The sequence below is a fragment of the Macrobrachium nipponense genome, chromosome 6 (assembly GCF_015104395.2).
Source record: "Macrobrachium nipponense isolate FS-2020 chromosome 6, ASM1510439v2, whole genome shotgun sequence".
Classification (NCBI taxonomy): Eukaryota; Metazoa; Arthropoda; class Malacostraca; order Decapoda; family Palaemonidae; genus Macrobrachium; species Macrobrachium nipponense.
In genome coordinates, this window is record NC_061108.1 from 114,977,082 (window position 1) to 114,994,598 (window position 17,517).

Consider the following 17,517-nt stretch of genomic DNA (forward strand, 5'->3'; position numbering starts at 1 on the left):
CTACGGTCGCGGTCCCTTTGATCTCTGCTGACCGCCGACGGCTCGATCCCGAACAGTCAGCAGGAGAAAGAGAACGCCTCACTCCTCCTTAGCTCGCGGATCTAAAGCGAGAATCTCGCCTATACCTCCAAGATGAAGGGCTCTCTCAAAACCAAGCTCACTTCCTCTCCATGACGATTTATATCGTCTCCAACGACCGTCGGAGAATTCGGCCTTGATCCTTCATTTAGGCGGACAACGCCTTCCACCAACGTATCAGACGAGGTTGCCAACTCGCTATTCTTTGACCTTTTAATAGGAGCCTTATCATCTTTTCTCCATATTTTAAATGGTCTTACAGGCAAAACCGGTATCTGTGCTCTATCCTTTGCTGCTCTTTTCGCCCCCAACACGGATTTCGCCAATGACACTGTAGTTTTTCTTTGACTCTTTATAGTTTCTACTGGCAACTCCTCATCGGCCGTCGACTCACTCATTCGTTTGGACTCTTGTAAACTGCTTTGTCCTCTAGCTTTGAGCTTACCAGCCACTGACTTCTTGCCTTCTTGCTGACTGGGATGTGACCGTCCTGGCCCGAAGATGAAGAAGAATTCACTTTTCTCCTCTTGGCCCGAGGATCAGTCGCGAAATCCCGTATCCTCCAACGCTTGACTGGTACACCCCATGAAGTCATCGAACTTAGCAATGACACCAAGCTAGAGGAAGAAGATGAATCACGCCTTTTCTTTTTGTCTTTCTTATTAATTTTCTTCTCTAGATCCTGTAATTTCTTCATTACAGTGTGTACTACCGAGTCAGAAAGCATAATCGAGTCCAGAGGCAGCGAAGAAGACTGAGAAACAATAGGCTGTGACGTCATAGCGTCTGCCATGTCGGTGTGTGACGTCACCAATCTTGTAGGGAGAGACTGGGCTGCTGCTGCTGGCATCCCTGCATTTGCAGCAAAACTACCCCCAACGTTCTGCATCGCCGTAACCAATGAAGTTGTTGGCGTAGCCGCGGCATTATCTCCCATAAAGTGCAAGCCCGGGGAATGAGGAATATTCAGCGCTGCCAGATTCTGCTGGAACCGTGACGCCATATAATGCGACAGCAAACCTTTCAAGGTTGGTACGCCTGGAAGGCCTAGCGCCACCCACGTACCTTCCATCCTGTTCGAGTCGGGAGCAGGCACCTGGAACAAAGATGGCGATGCTCCCGCCCTCCCTGCTGGGAACAACGGAGCGTAAATATTATGCATCAAATTACCCAAAACTAATCCTGGCGTTTCTGAAAACAAACCACTAGGAGAAACTGGTGTATTGCCGATACAAAAGAAGCCGGCAACGCTTGGTCATCCAAAGATGGTGTCGACTCCTTTCTTTTGTACTGGCCTTTCTTATAAAACTTCCTCCACTGTTCCACCGACCAACCACGACAAACAAAACAAGGATTAGTAATTGTACATACATTTTCCCTGCACCTACTACACGTTGGATGAGGATCCGTCGACACCGAAGTTAGGAATCAAGAACACAGAAAGCCACTGACTCCAAGGCATTTCCTTTGTCTTGTCTTCGAAACGGAAGAAGATCCTGACAGTGATACAAAACACTCCATCTCACCACTTACACACTCTTACAGCTCACACCCACACTGAGCACACTCAGATAAGAGAATTAATAGGAAAAAGGAAAGTGAAATGGATAAAAACGGGCAAACTAAAAACGGCTTTAAACAGATAGACAGAGAACACGTCCTATCTTAAAGGCGGTAGAAAGATAACAACTGGCGGGTCACACGACACTGTGGGCATTCTGGGTATACATGCCCCGTGACCTGGTATAGATGCCAATAGTCCCTGGATCGCACAAGTTTAATATTAACTCTACCGGTTTCCAGCTTGGCACTAGTAAATCCAAACGTAAAGACTGAAGGTTTGTTTCGTATATGAACAAAGGTTTTTTAAAGGAAATGACTGTATCGTACAGTACACTTGCACCTAATGGTGGCATTGTTTACGTGTGGGAGTTTTCACCATCCTGTGTGTAATTTGAAACTTTTTCAAGTTATTAAAACCTTTTCAATAATTTATTTATCCATAAGAACAATTTCATATTAGAAAAAAATACAGTATAGTACATATAAAATATTGAAAATGGGTAGAATAAAAAAAAGTTTGATTTGGTAAGTTGCCGTTTGCCTTGGTCCTAATGGAAATATTCCCAAAAGGTATGAATTTTGAAATCTGCGAATTTCCAATTCTGCAAGGCCGTGGATCGACCAAATTCTCGCATGATTGGGGACCGTACTGAATATATATTTATATATATAATAAAAGGAGCCCATAAAAACACCAAAATATAGAGAAATATTATATATATATACATACACAGTGGAACCTCGACATACGAAAGTCCCAACTTACGAAAAATTCAAGTTACGAAAGCAAACACGAAGATTTTTTTGCCTCTACATACGAAAATAATTCAGGTTATGAAAGGTTGTTACTGTTAAGTCCCGAGATTCGCCCTGACCACTGAGAACAATTTTAAAACTCGCGAGCCACCAACTGAGTAGACTCGCCACCATCCTCCCACTCTCCCATTGGTTCCTGATGCTAGTCACTGCTGTAAGATCCTGCTCTCCTATTGGTCAGCATCTCCCCCATCGTGCTCTACGTAAAGGCGTTCTTCGGCCACTTGGTAACAGCATCGTTATCGTAAGCATGCCGAATTAGTTCGTTAATATACGATTTCGTTTGTTAACGTAAATTCGTGTTAGTGATTTCCCTTTGTACTTTATCGTGTTGTGTGAGAACTTAATTAGTACTACTACATAACTTAATTACATATAGTCATGGGTCCCATGAAAGTTGCTGAAGTTTACGGAAAGAAGAGGATGCTTTCTATGGAGACAAAAATGGAGATTATCAAGAAGTATGAGGCTGGCATGTGGTTGAGTGTGATCGCTAAGGAATACGGGCGAAATCTGTTGACGATAGGCACCATCCTTAAGCAGAAGGAAGCCATCAAAGCAGCTACACCCTTCAAGGGCGTGACTATTTTGTCCAACGCGCACGACGAGATGGAGAGGTTGCTTCTTGTATGGATAAAAGACAAAGAAATCGCTGGCGATACGATAACCAAGACTGCAATCTGCCACAAGGCCAGTGCTATTTTCGGCGATTTGATTGCCCAGGCCGAAGACGACGGAGAAGGGACATCGACGCCAACCCCAGACTTCAAGGCTTCTCATAGGTGGTTTGAAAAATTCTGGAAACGGACTGGCATCCATTCAGTGGTGCGGCATGGGGAGGCGGCCAGCTCGGATATGAAAGCGGCCGAAGCCTTTATTAAGTCGTTTGACAAGATGATGATCAACGAAGGCTACAGTTCTCAGCAAGTGTTCAACTGTGAGGAGACTGGCCTTTACTGGAAAAAAAAAAATGCATCATCGGACGTACATCATGGAGGAAGAGAAGAAGCTACCCGGGCATAAGCCTATGAAAGACAGGCTTACACTCGCACTTTATTCGAACGCCAGTGGGGATTGCAAGGTGAAGCCCCCTACTTGTCTATCATTCAGACTCCTCGAGCCTTCATGGCCCACAAAGTGCTAAAGGAGAAGCTTCCAGTAATGTGGAGGGCTAATGCGAAAGCCTGGGTAACGAGACTTGTTCACCGAGTGGGTAAATCTGTGTTTTGGCCCGACAGTGAAGAAATTCTTGGAAGAGAAGCGCTTCCCTCTGAAATGTCTGCTGGTGTTAGACAATGCCCCTGCTCACACTCTTGGCCTCGAGGAAGATATCCTAGCGGAGTATTCTTTTATCAAGGTTCTTTATCTTCCACCTAACACCACCCCTCCCCTCCAGCCCATGGACCAGCAAGTGATATCGAACTTCAAGAAGCTGTATAAGAAACATCTTTTCAAGAGATGTTTCGACATCACCGATACCACAAACCTCACCTTGCATGAATTTTGGAAGGATCATTTCGATATCGTTATATGCATCCGACTCATCGATCAAGCTTGGCAGGAGGTTTCCAGGCAAATCTTGAATTCTTTGTGGAGGAAACTCTGGCCTGATGCCGTATCCGCCCAAGACTTCATGGGATTCGACGTGGGCGAAGCTGATGCAGATTCAGAAACAGTTGAGGATCCTGAAACTGTTTCACAACCAGATTTGACGAGATCGTTGCACTCGGCAAGTCCATGATGGGGCTGGTCGTCGACGAGGACAACATTAATGACCTTCTTGAGGAGCACCAAGAGGAGCTTACAACGGATGACCTGAAGGAGTTGGAGGCCATGCAACATAACGTCGTTCAAGAAGAGTTCTCTAGCCGCAGCGAGGAGCAGGACGACGACCCTATGACAACGGCAGAAAGGTGCAATAATTTGTAGAAAAGACACACCCCGAAAACGCTTGGGCACCAAGAAGATGTGACTAAAACCCTGGGGACGGATGCACTACTTCCGCTATCGCATCCTTGTCCAGCATCTTCTGCACCTCCTCCTGAAGAGCCAAGAACTTCAGAGAATCTGGTGGATACGTCTTCTTGAGCTGCGGCTTGTCCGACAGGAGAGAAATCGAATGGCAACAGGTATCCCACCCGAAGGACATCTACCACCCACTTCTCCACCCCGTAACTCTGCCACTTGGCCCAATGGCCAGCCAGGCAACCCCCACTCGTGGCGCAGGAGAGGGAGAGACGCCCAACCTATCGATGGCCCCCTTGACCTCTGCTCCTAGGGCCTCTTCTTGGTTTAAAGGAATGAGAGCGAAAGGGGCATTGATCCTGAGACTTGGGCTATGACGAACGGGAAGGCCCTGCCAAACTCGAGTCCTTGATGGCCTACCAGGGGACGATCTCCTCGATTGCTGCTGGACCGGGGGAGGAGGGGGGCCCAAACGTCTCTGAGGGCGGGGCTCTGATTTAGACACAGCCTGGTGCACCAGACGGTCCTTGGTGTCAGCCAGACGTCTGTCTATCGCATTGTCGAGTTCGGTCCGTGGAAACAGCGATTTAACAGGTCACAGTTCCTCAAGGCCAGCAAAGACTCTGTGTCGAGCGACCTCTCCATCCTAGACAAAGCCGAGTCCCTTCTAACCAGAAGATTAGCCCATAAATTGGCACTGAGGTGAGCCAAATAAGAAAACGCCTTGCCCCGGATTGCAAAAGACTGGCAAGCGAGGTGGCACTCACCAACCCATCAGGGGACCTGTCAGAAGCTATCTTGGCAATCACCACAGACCAGAGGTCCAGCCAAGAAACCGTGTGCAACATGGAGGCCGCTGTAGATTCAAAGGCTAAGGTGTCTTGTGGAGATAAGGACGGAGCCACTGACCTCACCTATTCCAAAGTCAAACCCGGCTTCAGGCGAATGACGTCTGGGTTAAGGTGGAGTGACAACAAAAATGCAGAGCTCATAGCATAGTACATCCTATGTCTTGTGAGAGGTGGGGGTAGGAGTTTGGTAGAGCCTCTAGAGCGAAGTGAACCGTCCCGGTCAGAAACAGATGCATTAACCTTCTGCAAGACCGACTGAACGTGCCCTGACAACGGCAGCTGGAGAGACGATTTGAGGTCCCGAGCAGCTCCCACCAAGGCTTTCAAGCAAGGAGTGTAGGACGACCGATCCTGAGCCCTACTTTCCAAACTGTTAAACCCACGAATGAGATCAACATCCTCCAAAAAGGAAGACAGAAACTCCTGCGTGTCCCCTTCTTCCTGCTCTGGCACCTGTGACCGGCGACAAGAAGGATGTGTAGCCTCCAATAACGCGTTTTCTTCACCAAAAATCACAGAAGGGTTAGTAGGCAAACAGTCTGAAATCTCTACTAGCCTATCTGGGCTGGGTCCAAGCGTCAGCCTCCGAGACGGACCCACTGAAACATTAGGCACATCACTTACCTCAACAGGTGACTCCAGACGGCCATGAACGGACACGGGCGTGGTGGCCGTACGTATGTGAGATGGGGGGGAAACTTGAGACTGACGGAGAATCCCTTTAGTGGAAGACTTGGAAGCAAGCAAACACTCCGGCTGCACCACCTCCGTGCTCACTTCCTTCGACCTCTTGACAGGCGCCTTCAGGTCTTTATGGCGACGAATAGGCCTGGGAGAAGGGGCACTACCCACATGTGCACGGACGAAGAAGGTTGCCACACGCTCGCGATGTGCAAGGTCGGGGTGGGGGGTTGCACGTACGAGGTTCAGCGGCGAAGCAACCCCTGCAAAACACACATCACTAACACTGCCCGAAACCACAGCACTCTCAGGAACACGTCCATGCTGTTCCTGCCTCGGCGGGGAAGGAAGGGCGAGGTCCTTAGCCTTCCAATACCTAACAAGCCCACGAGGCATAGAGGGGGGAAGAGGAAGAGGGAGACAGCACCAGCTTCTTATGCGCACTCTTCTTGGAAGGCGGGTACGAAGCAAGGCGTTTCCTACCAGTCCTCCCAACCGATAAGACAGCCAACTTCACATCTAAAACAGAGTCCAGCCTCTGAAGCACCGCCTGGCATATGAGCTCGGACTGATGTGCCAGAGAAGGCTCCGAAGACAAGGAAGGGAGATGTTTCGAACTGGGCGGCAGAGATGACGTCACTAAGAGATACATCATTGATGAGAGTGACGTCACGACCTCCCCTCTAAGCGAGGGGGAAAGAGACGCCACTGGCAGAGAAATACACAAAGATGGGCCCCGTGATGACAACAACGGGGCTGATGCCGCAGCATCACTCCGAGACAAGGCGGTGGCAGCCGGCAGAGCAATACAAGATGGCCGACTGCTCCCTCCCGTGGAGACGAGGCCTGGAGGGGGGGATGGCCTGGCTGGACTGGGGAGGGGGGTGCGAGCCTCCTCAAAATGTGCTAGCAACCCCCCCAAGGATGGGATACCCCCTAGCCCAAGCGTCTTCCAAATCGCTGCCATTTTGGACGCCTCCGACTCTGGAAGAGAAGAGAATGATGAAAAAACCTCAACCTTCTCGGGAACCGAAAAAACTCCCGAAGAAGAGGGGGCTACTTTATAAATGATACCCTGGCGACCTCCCGATACTTCCATCGACGAATCAATGGAAGAAAAGGAAGGAGAAGCAGGGGCAACGCTACTATGGGGGTTGACTACTGCGGAAGATGAAACATCGGGAATAGGAGTAAAGCCCTCCCAAGAAGGAAGAGTGGCGACTCTCCGACATTCCCTCTTACCATAAAAGTTCCTCCACTGCTCCAAAGGCCTTGCCCGGCATTCCGTACAAGGATTCGTAATCGTACAAAAATTGGAACAGCACCTACTGCAAGTGATGTGAGGGTCCATCACAGACGAAGCCAAGAAACGAGAACACGGAAATCCAGGAATTCCGGGGCACCAACACTGATGTTGAGAAGGAGCAGAAGCAGCCATAATATTAGGCAAAAACACACAAAAGGAACGAAACGGGCAAAAACCAGGAAAAGACCAAGAGAAAAAAACCCACTCTCATCCCAAGGCGGTAAAGAAAAAGACTGACAGGGATGTTCGGCGTTTGACCACTCTTCACCAATCTACACATGCGTTGCCAGATACCTTGCTTTCATCTACTTCTTTATTGGACCAGCTGGGCGCAAGAAATTATCCTATTGTTAAGACCGAGGGTTTGTAGCTATGAAAAATACAAATTGTCATAGAAAATTTTTCATTTTTTGTTAAGTGTTAATGTTTTGTGCCATTTGTTAATGTGTTTCAATAAGTTTAGTGTTAATGTTTCCTGTCATTTTTTAATGTTTTGTAAAGTTAAGTGTTCAAGTTTTCTGCCATTTGTCTTCCTCCTCTGTCGCCACTTTCGGAGATCGCCTCACTCGAAAGGTAAGGTTCCATATTTTACTACATATGTACGTATGTACTTACAGTAATTCTTGTACCATGTACACTAATATACTTTATTTATAGGTATGTAGTACATATTAGTAGTTATATGTAGTTTAAGTTAGGTACTGAATGGTCCAAATTGTTGTATTTCATTGTTTATTGGTCAATTTAGCTTTATAAAATTTACTGGGGTGTTTTTGTAGGGCTTGGAATGAATTAGGCAATTTACATGTAAAATGAGGTTCAAGATACGAAAAAATCAGGTTACGAAGGCCACCTCGGAACGGATGAATTTTGTATCCTAAGGTACTACTGTATATATATATTACCATAAATGTATACAATTTCTCATTTTTCATCCACTCCAATGTATGCTAAAAGACACTGAATCTTAATCATGAGTCATAACATTTTTACATACAGAAAGTACCATACTTGGATTTAAAATTAAATATATAAAACTGCAACAAGGAATCATTTTAAAGAATAGGATTAAGTAACATAACACAAAAACCAATCTAGTCTTGTACACACACACTTTAATAGTCCAACATTAACAATGAAAAAAATACCTGCAAAAAATATATTTTCAAAATCTTAGGACTTCAAGCTCCTTGGAGTTTCACTTTAAAGGTCATCAAGCTGAAAAGAAAAACCAAATATTACAAGAAAATGGTAAATATTCTGGAAGAAAACTTACTTATATATATTGCTATTAAGTACTGATAATTGGAGAGTCCACTAGAAGCAGTTTTTAACAAATGCAAGACTATTAAAAGTTTACTTTCACAACCAAAAATCACCTGAAATCCCACGAGTGTTTAAAAAGTAATCATCTTAATGATAAAGCGGAGAAAATTGAATTAACAGCCCTACATTGAAAAACAGCGAATAAAGATTAATCTTATTTAGGGTTGTCAATTATGAAAAATTGTAACATTGAAAAACAGCGAATAAAGATTAATCTTATTTAGGGTTGTCAATTATGAAAAATTGTAACAAAGTCCACTGTAGTACATATGGCATGGTGGTTTAATATTTGATAACAAGTATGGGAAAGTACTGCTTTGTTTGTATTTCTAAATTCACCTTTATCTAGTAATTCTAAATTCACCTATATCTAGTAACATACCTACCAAAATGTAAACAAGTTAAAACCCATAGTCCAACAAATATGAATTTTTTTTTATTCAATTTGTATTTTTCACAACTAACAAACCTGAGATCTTAACATTTAAGATAAATCTTCTTTCTTTTTCAAGCTGGTTTAGTTTGCCCGCTATTTCTTTTCTTTCTGTATTACAGTGTGTGCAATTCCTATGGGTTGGTATGGGTATTTGGATATCATGGATTATTTTACTTCCATGTCTAAGGTTTCTCAGGATCTCGCAGGAAACAGAGGAAATACCAAAATATTCATGGGTTTCCTTGTTCGAGATTTTTAACATTGGTGTCCACAGATCCACACCCAATGTGTAGTAGATTGTGTAGTAGGTGCAGAGAAAATCTATGTGCAATTACTAATCTTTGTTCTGTATGTTATTTTTGGATGGTGGAACAATGAAAAAAGTTTTATAAGAAGGGTCAGTACAGGAGAAAGTTCCTTGAGTGCTCTTTGATATCAGAACTCAAGTCACTCAAAGACACATAAAAAGTTGTGTTTGTGTTTGTGAGAGTAATGTCATACACATTTCATACACAAGTAACTAACACGTCTGTATTAAATATATTCTTGAGATATTCTACCTTTACTTCATATCCTTCAAGAAATGCTGTGAGAGACTTGTGTACCAGAAAATAACCAGGGACAACCCCATAAAGAGTGTCTTTATGGATAAATGAAATTAAACACATTGTTAAAGGACTGAAAGTACAAACAATGGATTACCATATATACTCGCATATCATGCGACCTTTGAAGCCCTAATTTTGGAGCTAATTTTAAGGGGGTTGCATCTTACATGAGATACAAAATTCGAGTATGTAATGATCATATATTAGTATCATATGATAAAATACCAACAAAATAGATATGCATCTTTTACATGGATATTTTAAAAAGTTTTGTTTTACTTCACTGCATCCAATAACATTATATGTATTTTCATATTACTATTTGTTTGTATAATAACATACAAATATAGCAATCAATGTTTTGTTTTGGAAATTGGCTGGGGCGATTGCGAAGCAAGATGGTTTGTCTGCTGATGTTGAACTCAAATCAGAGCGACTTTCATTGCCTCTAGTTGTAGTCGGCAATATGAATATCAAGATACTTCTATTTATATGAGACAAGATTATTTTATGTTATACAATGTGTTTTCAAGTGGAAATATCACTTTAAAACGTATTGTTTGTGAACGAAATTTATTGCGTAAACAAAAATCAACATTCCATTCGGTATTTTCACTTTATCTCAGCAGAATACTACGAGCTTTACGTATTTATCTTTTATTGGAGTGAAAACAGTAAAATGTGTTCAAATTTGCGAAAGTTTCATCCACGTTGCCGATCACGATAATTGTCGTTAGCGTATCAACATTCTTTCCTAAATTTCAGCTAAAACTTACAGATTAAGTTTAGCAGGATATGCCCTTGCCGATCTTTTATCTATAGCGAATAAGGCTATAATACTATTATCGTGCATCGGCAACAAGGATATAACTCCAGTAAACTTATGCCCTCAAACACAACCGTAGATAAAATTGAGAGAAAATTATTTTAATCAAAACTTCAGGTCTTGAAAGAACACATTTTACTGTTGTTTTCACGCCAATAAAAGATAAGTAACGTAATGGTGAAGTTCGTACTACGATGAAATGAAGTGAAAATAGCGAACGGAATCACGTAACATTTTTACACAATAAACATGCCCGCAACTCAATCTGTTAACAAAAAAAAAAATACTTTAGTTCACGAGACGTATTAAATTTATATTTTGACTTAAAAACACGTCGTATAATGACAAATTACTTTGTCTCAAATAAGTAGAGTATCTAGATATTTTACACTAACTAGAAAAAAGGCAATTCGCTCTGAAATGAGTTAAATAAGGAGAAATAAAATTGTATTCGCCATCAGCTGATTTCCAAACAAAACACTGATTGCTGTTAGTATTTTATGATACAATAATATGAGAATACATACAATGTTATTAGATACTATGGTGTATAACTTTTTAAAAGAATAAGAAAAGATGTATATTCATTGTGTATTTATGTCGTAAAATACGTAGCCGTCAGCAGCTTAACATCGCTCAATTAGGTATGCCGATGTCGGTCCGAATCTGATTCCAGTTTCGTATCAGTTTTTTTTTTTTCCCGCTGATATGTCATAGTCAGAATGAATTGAAACTCCAAAATTATATCGTATACGTAGTATACAGTATACTGAAGGCTAGGCTACTGTATTCGTATATATACGATACATGTACCACGATATCACCATCATCGTATAGGCAAGGATAACTTGTTAAATGTTATTCAATTTCTCTTTGTACTGAATCATCATAAGCCATTGTGCATTGAGCCTAGAGAATTAGCTGAAATTAATAATTACTATGCCATATATGTATAAAGTATGCTGTGTAGTGTAGGCTAGGCTGCCCTATATGTAAAGATGGTACTGATTACCAAAGTGTAGGCTACACTAGTACAATATTCTTACAGTAAATTAACATGGGCTGACTTATGTCCAAATCGATTTATGACTGGTTGTTTGTAACCAATTATGGTAGTAAGTCGACTACTACCTGTAGTGTAAAAATATATCAGTCCTATTCTCATTAACAGAGTTTGTATCGTAACTATGGTAATTATTCTACTATCGTACGATGGTTGAAAGGCAAGCAAAAAGGCTGTTTTTATCGGATTGGTTGTTCCAGCAAATCAGCTGATCGGGCTGTATGCGTTTTCCAAACAAGAATATCGTTACATAATACCAATACTTTTTGCATTTTATTTTACTTTTTTAAACTTAACTAGAAGATGGGATACATTAAGAGATAGAGGAACAGGGGTTAGCCTAACTAGAAAATAGAATAGATAAAGAGGAGGAAAAGAGGTTAGCCTATTGTTAAATTTTGGTTTCAAATTTAACTCGCATGATATGTGAGATACGTAATAAAATCATTTTTTGAGGGTGAAAATTTGGGAGTCGCATGATATGCGAGATCACAAGTTATGCAAGTATATACGGTAATTAAATATTAACAGTAGTACAAAACATGCAAAATGGTAATTTTTATAATAAAATCAATATTTTTTTGAGGATTTATTCCTTTATCATTTGCTTTATCTGCCACTACTTGGCGCAGGTTTGATGTGTGAAAATTAAGTCAATTGTTAACATACGTCCCCAATACTTGACCCCCCACCCTGTGGGGGGGGGTAAGGCAATGATAATTTTGGTTGTCATTCTACTCTTAAGCCCTTAGAGAGGATTTCTCAATGATAGAGGAATTTATTTTATCATAAAAACCGCAACTTTTTAGGTGAAACTTTCTCTCAATCATTTGCTGACTCCAACATTTGAGTGCTGGAGGTGGGAAGTTGATTCCCTATATTGTAACCAAATTATCAAATATTACAAATATCCTCATTGCTGCTTACCTGATGATTATGATCCCACAGCAAGTATTTGTCAGATGAGGAACCTTATCAGGCCAGGTTCACTATCATAAGAGGTGGGACATGTACCCCTAATAACGCCATTGGTTGATGGTGTGCAATGAAGAACGGCAATTAGGCCCCTATGCTTCAGGCCTGCAGAGCTAACAAGAGTTACAACCACAACCATGATCCCTGAGGAGTTACAATCTCCCTGGTCAAGTTGCTGTGGCATATTGCACCCAAAAAACAAGACCAATTTGGAAGAAAAGTGATACTAAATCAGCTCAGGGTTGCCTTCTCCAATGAGAAGCAATGGCTCAACATGTGACAGGCATTACTTACTCTTTTTATACATATAAAAAAAACCATACCATGTACAAACTCCTATACATATGGTTCCTCACTTATCCAAGGAGGAGGCTGATAGAGAGAACCTTTACCTGTTTTTAACACAAACGGAAGACTAAGAGATAATCTCCCAAAAACTCGAGGTGTTAGTGTAAGATCGTCTTCATACTGGATCTCAACATTGCTCAAGTAGTTAAAGCAAATACAAAAACCAAATCTACCCTGCACCCCCCCAAAACTATACAGTCTAGAGAGAGGTGCTGATGAAAACTAATAGACGTAACTGCTGCTCTGACATCAAACAGTTTCATCTTCAAAAGGGGATAAACCTCTGGGGAGACTGCATGACTTGCCTCCAGGATTAAGCTTCACCAAGAAAGCCACGGCATTCTGAGACAGGAACCTCATGCTTCCTGACGGAGCAAAATAGGTTCCTACACCGGTTCCCTGATGGTGACATATGAACCCAAACTGGGCATAAAAGAAGAGTTTCTAGAAAAGGGATAAATAAAACTTTCTTGGAAGAGCTTTGGTTCTGACATCACTCTTGGCACAAAAGAATGCCAAAAACAATAGTTATGCTCCAGTCATGAAAACCCTACTAATGATATCTCTTGTACATACTTCACTTACTCTGGCTGAAGCCAAGGCTACCAAAAGGAGTTTTCCAAGAAAGAGAGCCTCAGAGGAGCTGAAATAAGAACACAGCTTCGCATAAGTCAATACTGATTATACACAATAGTTTTTAAAGTTTAGTCAGTTTTATTTTATTTTTATTTTTCTGCAATGGTGAAATGTGGGCTTTATTCACTTACGAAATGTAGTATAAGAAGCACATGTTTAATTTTAAGATGTTTTTATAAAAAACCATTTTGAAGCGAAACCCACTTTGTTGTGACGACATAGGACGGAAGATGGTGGCCACTGGAGAGTGAAAAGTGTAAGAAAAGCAGTTAGGAACCAGCTAGGTGTTTTGGTGTGTACTTTGACAGAGATATCTGTGAAGGTAGTCTGTTGTAGGTCAGACTGCGTTGTTTTTGTGGACTTGAGCATGATTATACAGGTAGAGGAACATGAACAGGTGGGTGGATTGCATGATGTAGCATTTTGCATGAGTTAGGCTAGAAAAACATTCAAACACTGCACAAAATTTCCAATCCAGTATGCTTAACCCTTAAACACCAAGCTGGTATTTCCGAAAGTCTCCTGTATGCCGGCGGCGTTCGCGAGTGAGTGCCAAAGCGGAAAAAACGTTTTTTTCAAAAATTCACAGCACACTTAATTTTTGGCTCCCTTTTTGTCATTGCCTGAAGTTTAGTATGCAACCATCAGAAATTAAAAAAATTTCATTATCATATATAAATATTGGAATATATGACAGAGCAAAAAAAAATTTCATATATAATTGTATACAAATCGCACTGTGAACAAAACGGTTAAGGCTAATGAGTTAATTATTTTTTCGTTGTATTGTACACTAAATTGCAATGATTTTGGTATATAACAAATTGTAAAACGATCAAAGCAACACAGAAAATATAATCACAATATGATGCATCAATTCATAACGCATGGAGGAAAACAAAAGCGGTTTTCAAAAATTCACCATAAATTGAAATATTGTGCTAGAGACTTCCTGCTTGTTGCAAAATAAAGGTAATTGATTGAATATTACTAGACTGTAAGTGTTGTAGCTTACAATTGCAGTTTTCGACCATTTTGGTCGAGTTAAAGTTGACCGAAGGTCGAATTTTTTCTATTTATCGTTATTTATATGAAAATATTTCAAAACTGATAAAAGCTACATCCATGGGTTGTTTTTAGTTGTTTTCTACATGAAATTATGCACATTTTCATATATAAAACTTTGTGTAACAGCTAATTTAAAATGGTGCAAACATTACGATAATCGTCCAAAAAAATTTCTGATTTTTTCGGTAGAGTTACCGCGCGGACGTAAGGACAAAGTTTTTTTCATAAATTCACCATAAATCAAAATATTGTGCTAAAGACTTCCAATTTGTTGCAAAATAAAGGTAAATGATTGAATATTACTAGAATGTAATAGTTTTAGCTTACAATTGCGTTTTTTTACCATCTCGGTCGAGTCAAAGTTGACTAAAGGTTAAAATTTTGGCACTTATCGCTAATTATATGAAAATATTTCAAAACTGATAAAAGCTACAGCCATGCGTTGTTTTTAATTGTATTCTACATGAAATTGCGCACATTTTCATATATAAAACTTTATGTAATGGATAATTTAAAACTGTGTAAACATTACGACATTCGGACGAAAAAATTTGATTTTTTCGGCAGTTACCGCACGGACGTGGGAAAAAGGTTTTTTTCTAAAATTCACCATAAATTGAAATATTGTGCTAAAGACTTCCAATTTATTGCAAAATGAAGGTAAATGATTGAGTATTACTATAATGTAAGAGTTTTAGCTTACAATTATGGTTTTCGACCATTTCAGTCGAGTCAAAGTTGACCGAAGGTTGAAATTTTGGCATTTATTGTTATTTATATGAAAACATTTCAAAACTGATAAAAGCTACAACCATGGGTTGTATTTTGTTGTATTTTACATGAAATTGTGCACATTTTCATATATAAAACTTTATGTAACCGCTAATATAAAACTGTGCTAACATTATGACAGTCGGACAAAAAAATTTCTGATTTTTTCAGAAGTTAGTGCGTGGACGTAAGGACAGTTTTTTCATAAATTCATTATAAATTGAAATATTGTGCTAGAGACTTCCAATTTGTTGTAAAATGAAGGTAAGTGATTGAATATTACTAAAATATAAGAGTTTTAGCTTACAATTGCGTTTTTCGACCATTTCGGTAAGAATCAAAGTTGACTGAAGGTTGAAATTTTGGCACTTATTGTTATTTATATGAAAATATTTCAAAACTGATAAAAGCTACAACCATGAGGAGTTTTCTGTTGTATTCTACATGAAATTGCACACATATAAAATGGAATGGTGCAAAAATTATGTCAAAGTGACGAAATAATTTCTGAGATGTGTCGCTGATGCTTTTAATTAAGTGCGAGAAGAAAGAAATTTGCACTTGTGCACCTGGGTAACGATTGTAAACAAAACAACAGCTTGATCTGTGAACTCTCAGCATTCCCCAAGGCGCGTGATTCAAAAGTTTTTGCCTAGTAGGCCTATAACTATTTTTCTGTTAATTTTTTAAAAAACTTTTTTTCGTCAACATTTCATACGTCGGTTCAGCACCTGACAGACAATTTTCGTCAACGTTTAATACGTCCAATCAGCGTTAAAGGGTTAAGGGGGCCAGCCGGAACCCTAGGGAGAAAAATGCAAAGTCATGAAAAAATTCATGGAGCTTCATATGGCAATTGAGAATACGTATACGAAATATTTCGTCAAAATTCCTCTTACTTTCTTAGTCACAGGGTAATTAGTTCACGTAACTCAATAAGCCTAAAACATTGATCCGTACAAGAAAATGCAATATTTCTTCTATTATCGTAAATTTTGATAATTATTGTCAAAGAAATTGGGAGAAATGGCATCTGTAGACATTCCCCGAGTCGAGAATGGAGACTTCAGTCAGCTACCAAGTCCAACCATGATTCAGAGCGAGCACAAACTTCAAGAAGTCTACAAGTTCGATTTCACCTCTGACATTCGCTTGCTTTTGCGTATGTTTATGTATGTTTCGGCAAGAATTTCATCATGCCAATGAGGAAAAGACAAGCAAAACATCTCGCTAACATACAGACGAAGATAAATCGCTCAAGTATTATTACAGAATATCATAATATACGCGTAGTTGGTGAAGAGAGAGGGGAGGGTTGTGAAGTAATGCCCCCATCTTGCTTGACAGCACACATCACACTGTGCCCAAGGCTACGATCTTTGAGCAAAGAGATCTTCATTAATGATAAATAACATAGTTTTGGTATTTTAATACCCGAAATGGAATATGAAATTCATAATAATCATGATTTATTACATTGTCTTTGTAAAAAGAGAGTACACATTCGAGTTTCACCTCTGACATTCTCTTGCATTTACGTTTTTTTATCTTTGTTTCGGCAAGAATTTCATCATGCCAAAGAGGAAAATACAAGGAAAGCATCTCGCTAACATACAGAAGAAGAAAATTCACTGTAATAAGCCGAGTTAGTGAAGGGGAGAGAGAGAGTTGCGTAGGAAGGAGTGGCCCCATCTTGCCTCAAGCAGTGCCCCAGGCTACGATATATGAGCAAAGGGATCATCATTTATGATTAAATTATGATAAATAAAATAGTTTTGGTTTATTAATACACAAAAAAGAAATATACATTCATAATAATCATTATTTATTAACATAGTCTTTATAGAAATACGAAGGAAAACTTTGAACGCCCGTATCTCAAATCTATACTTATTGACCTTCAAAATCGACCTTCTCACTTAGTTTTAAAGCTATAACATTGGAATTTGGTATATAGCTCAGAAAGACATTATAGAACAATCAAATGAAGCCCTTTTTTCCAATTTTTCTTTAGTCATTTTTTTATAAATTTTTTTCTCTTGATTTATAGGGTTTATTTTTTTACCATACTGAAAAATTCATATCTAGCAAAAAAATGACTTTTAGAAAAAAAACTCATTTGATTGGAGGTCTACATCAGGTCTATATATGGTAGTAATCCTAGGTCTTAATATTAAATATCAAGGGAGGAGATAGAATT

General features: G+C 40.1%; 1 protein-coding gene across 1 annotated transcript in view; it reads right to left on the minus strand.

Annotated features, from left to right (window-relative positions):
* Nucleotides 1–8,355: 8,355 nt before the first annotated feature.
* Nucleotides 8,356–17,517, minus strand: part of LOC135216611 (X-ray repair cross-complementing protein 5-like) — a 187,351-nt gene continuing 178,189 nt past the window's right edge. The window contains 1 exon segment of the mRNA XM_064251991.1: nucleotides 8,356–8,478. Coding sequence (XP_064108061.1) covers nucleotides 8,464–8,478 — 15 coding nt within the window. The 3' untranslated portion in view covers nucleotides 8,356–8,463.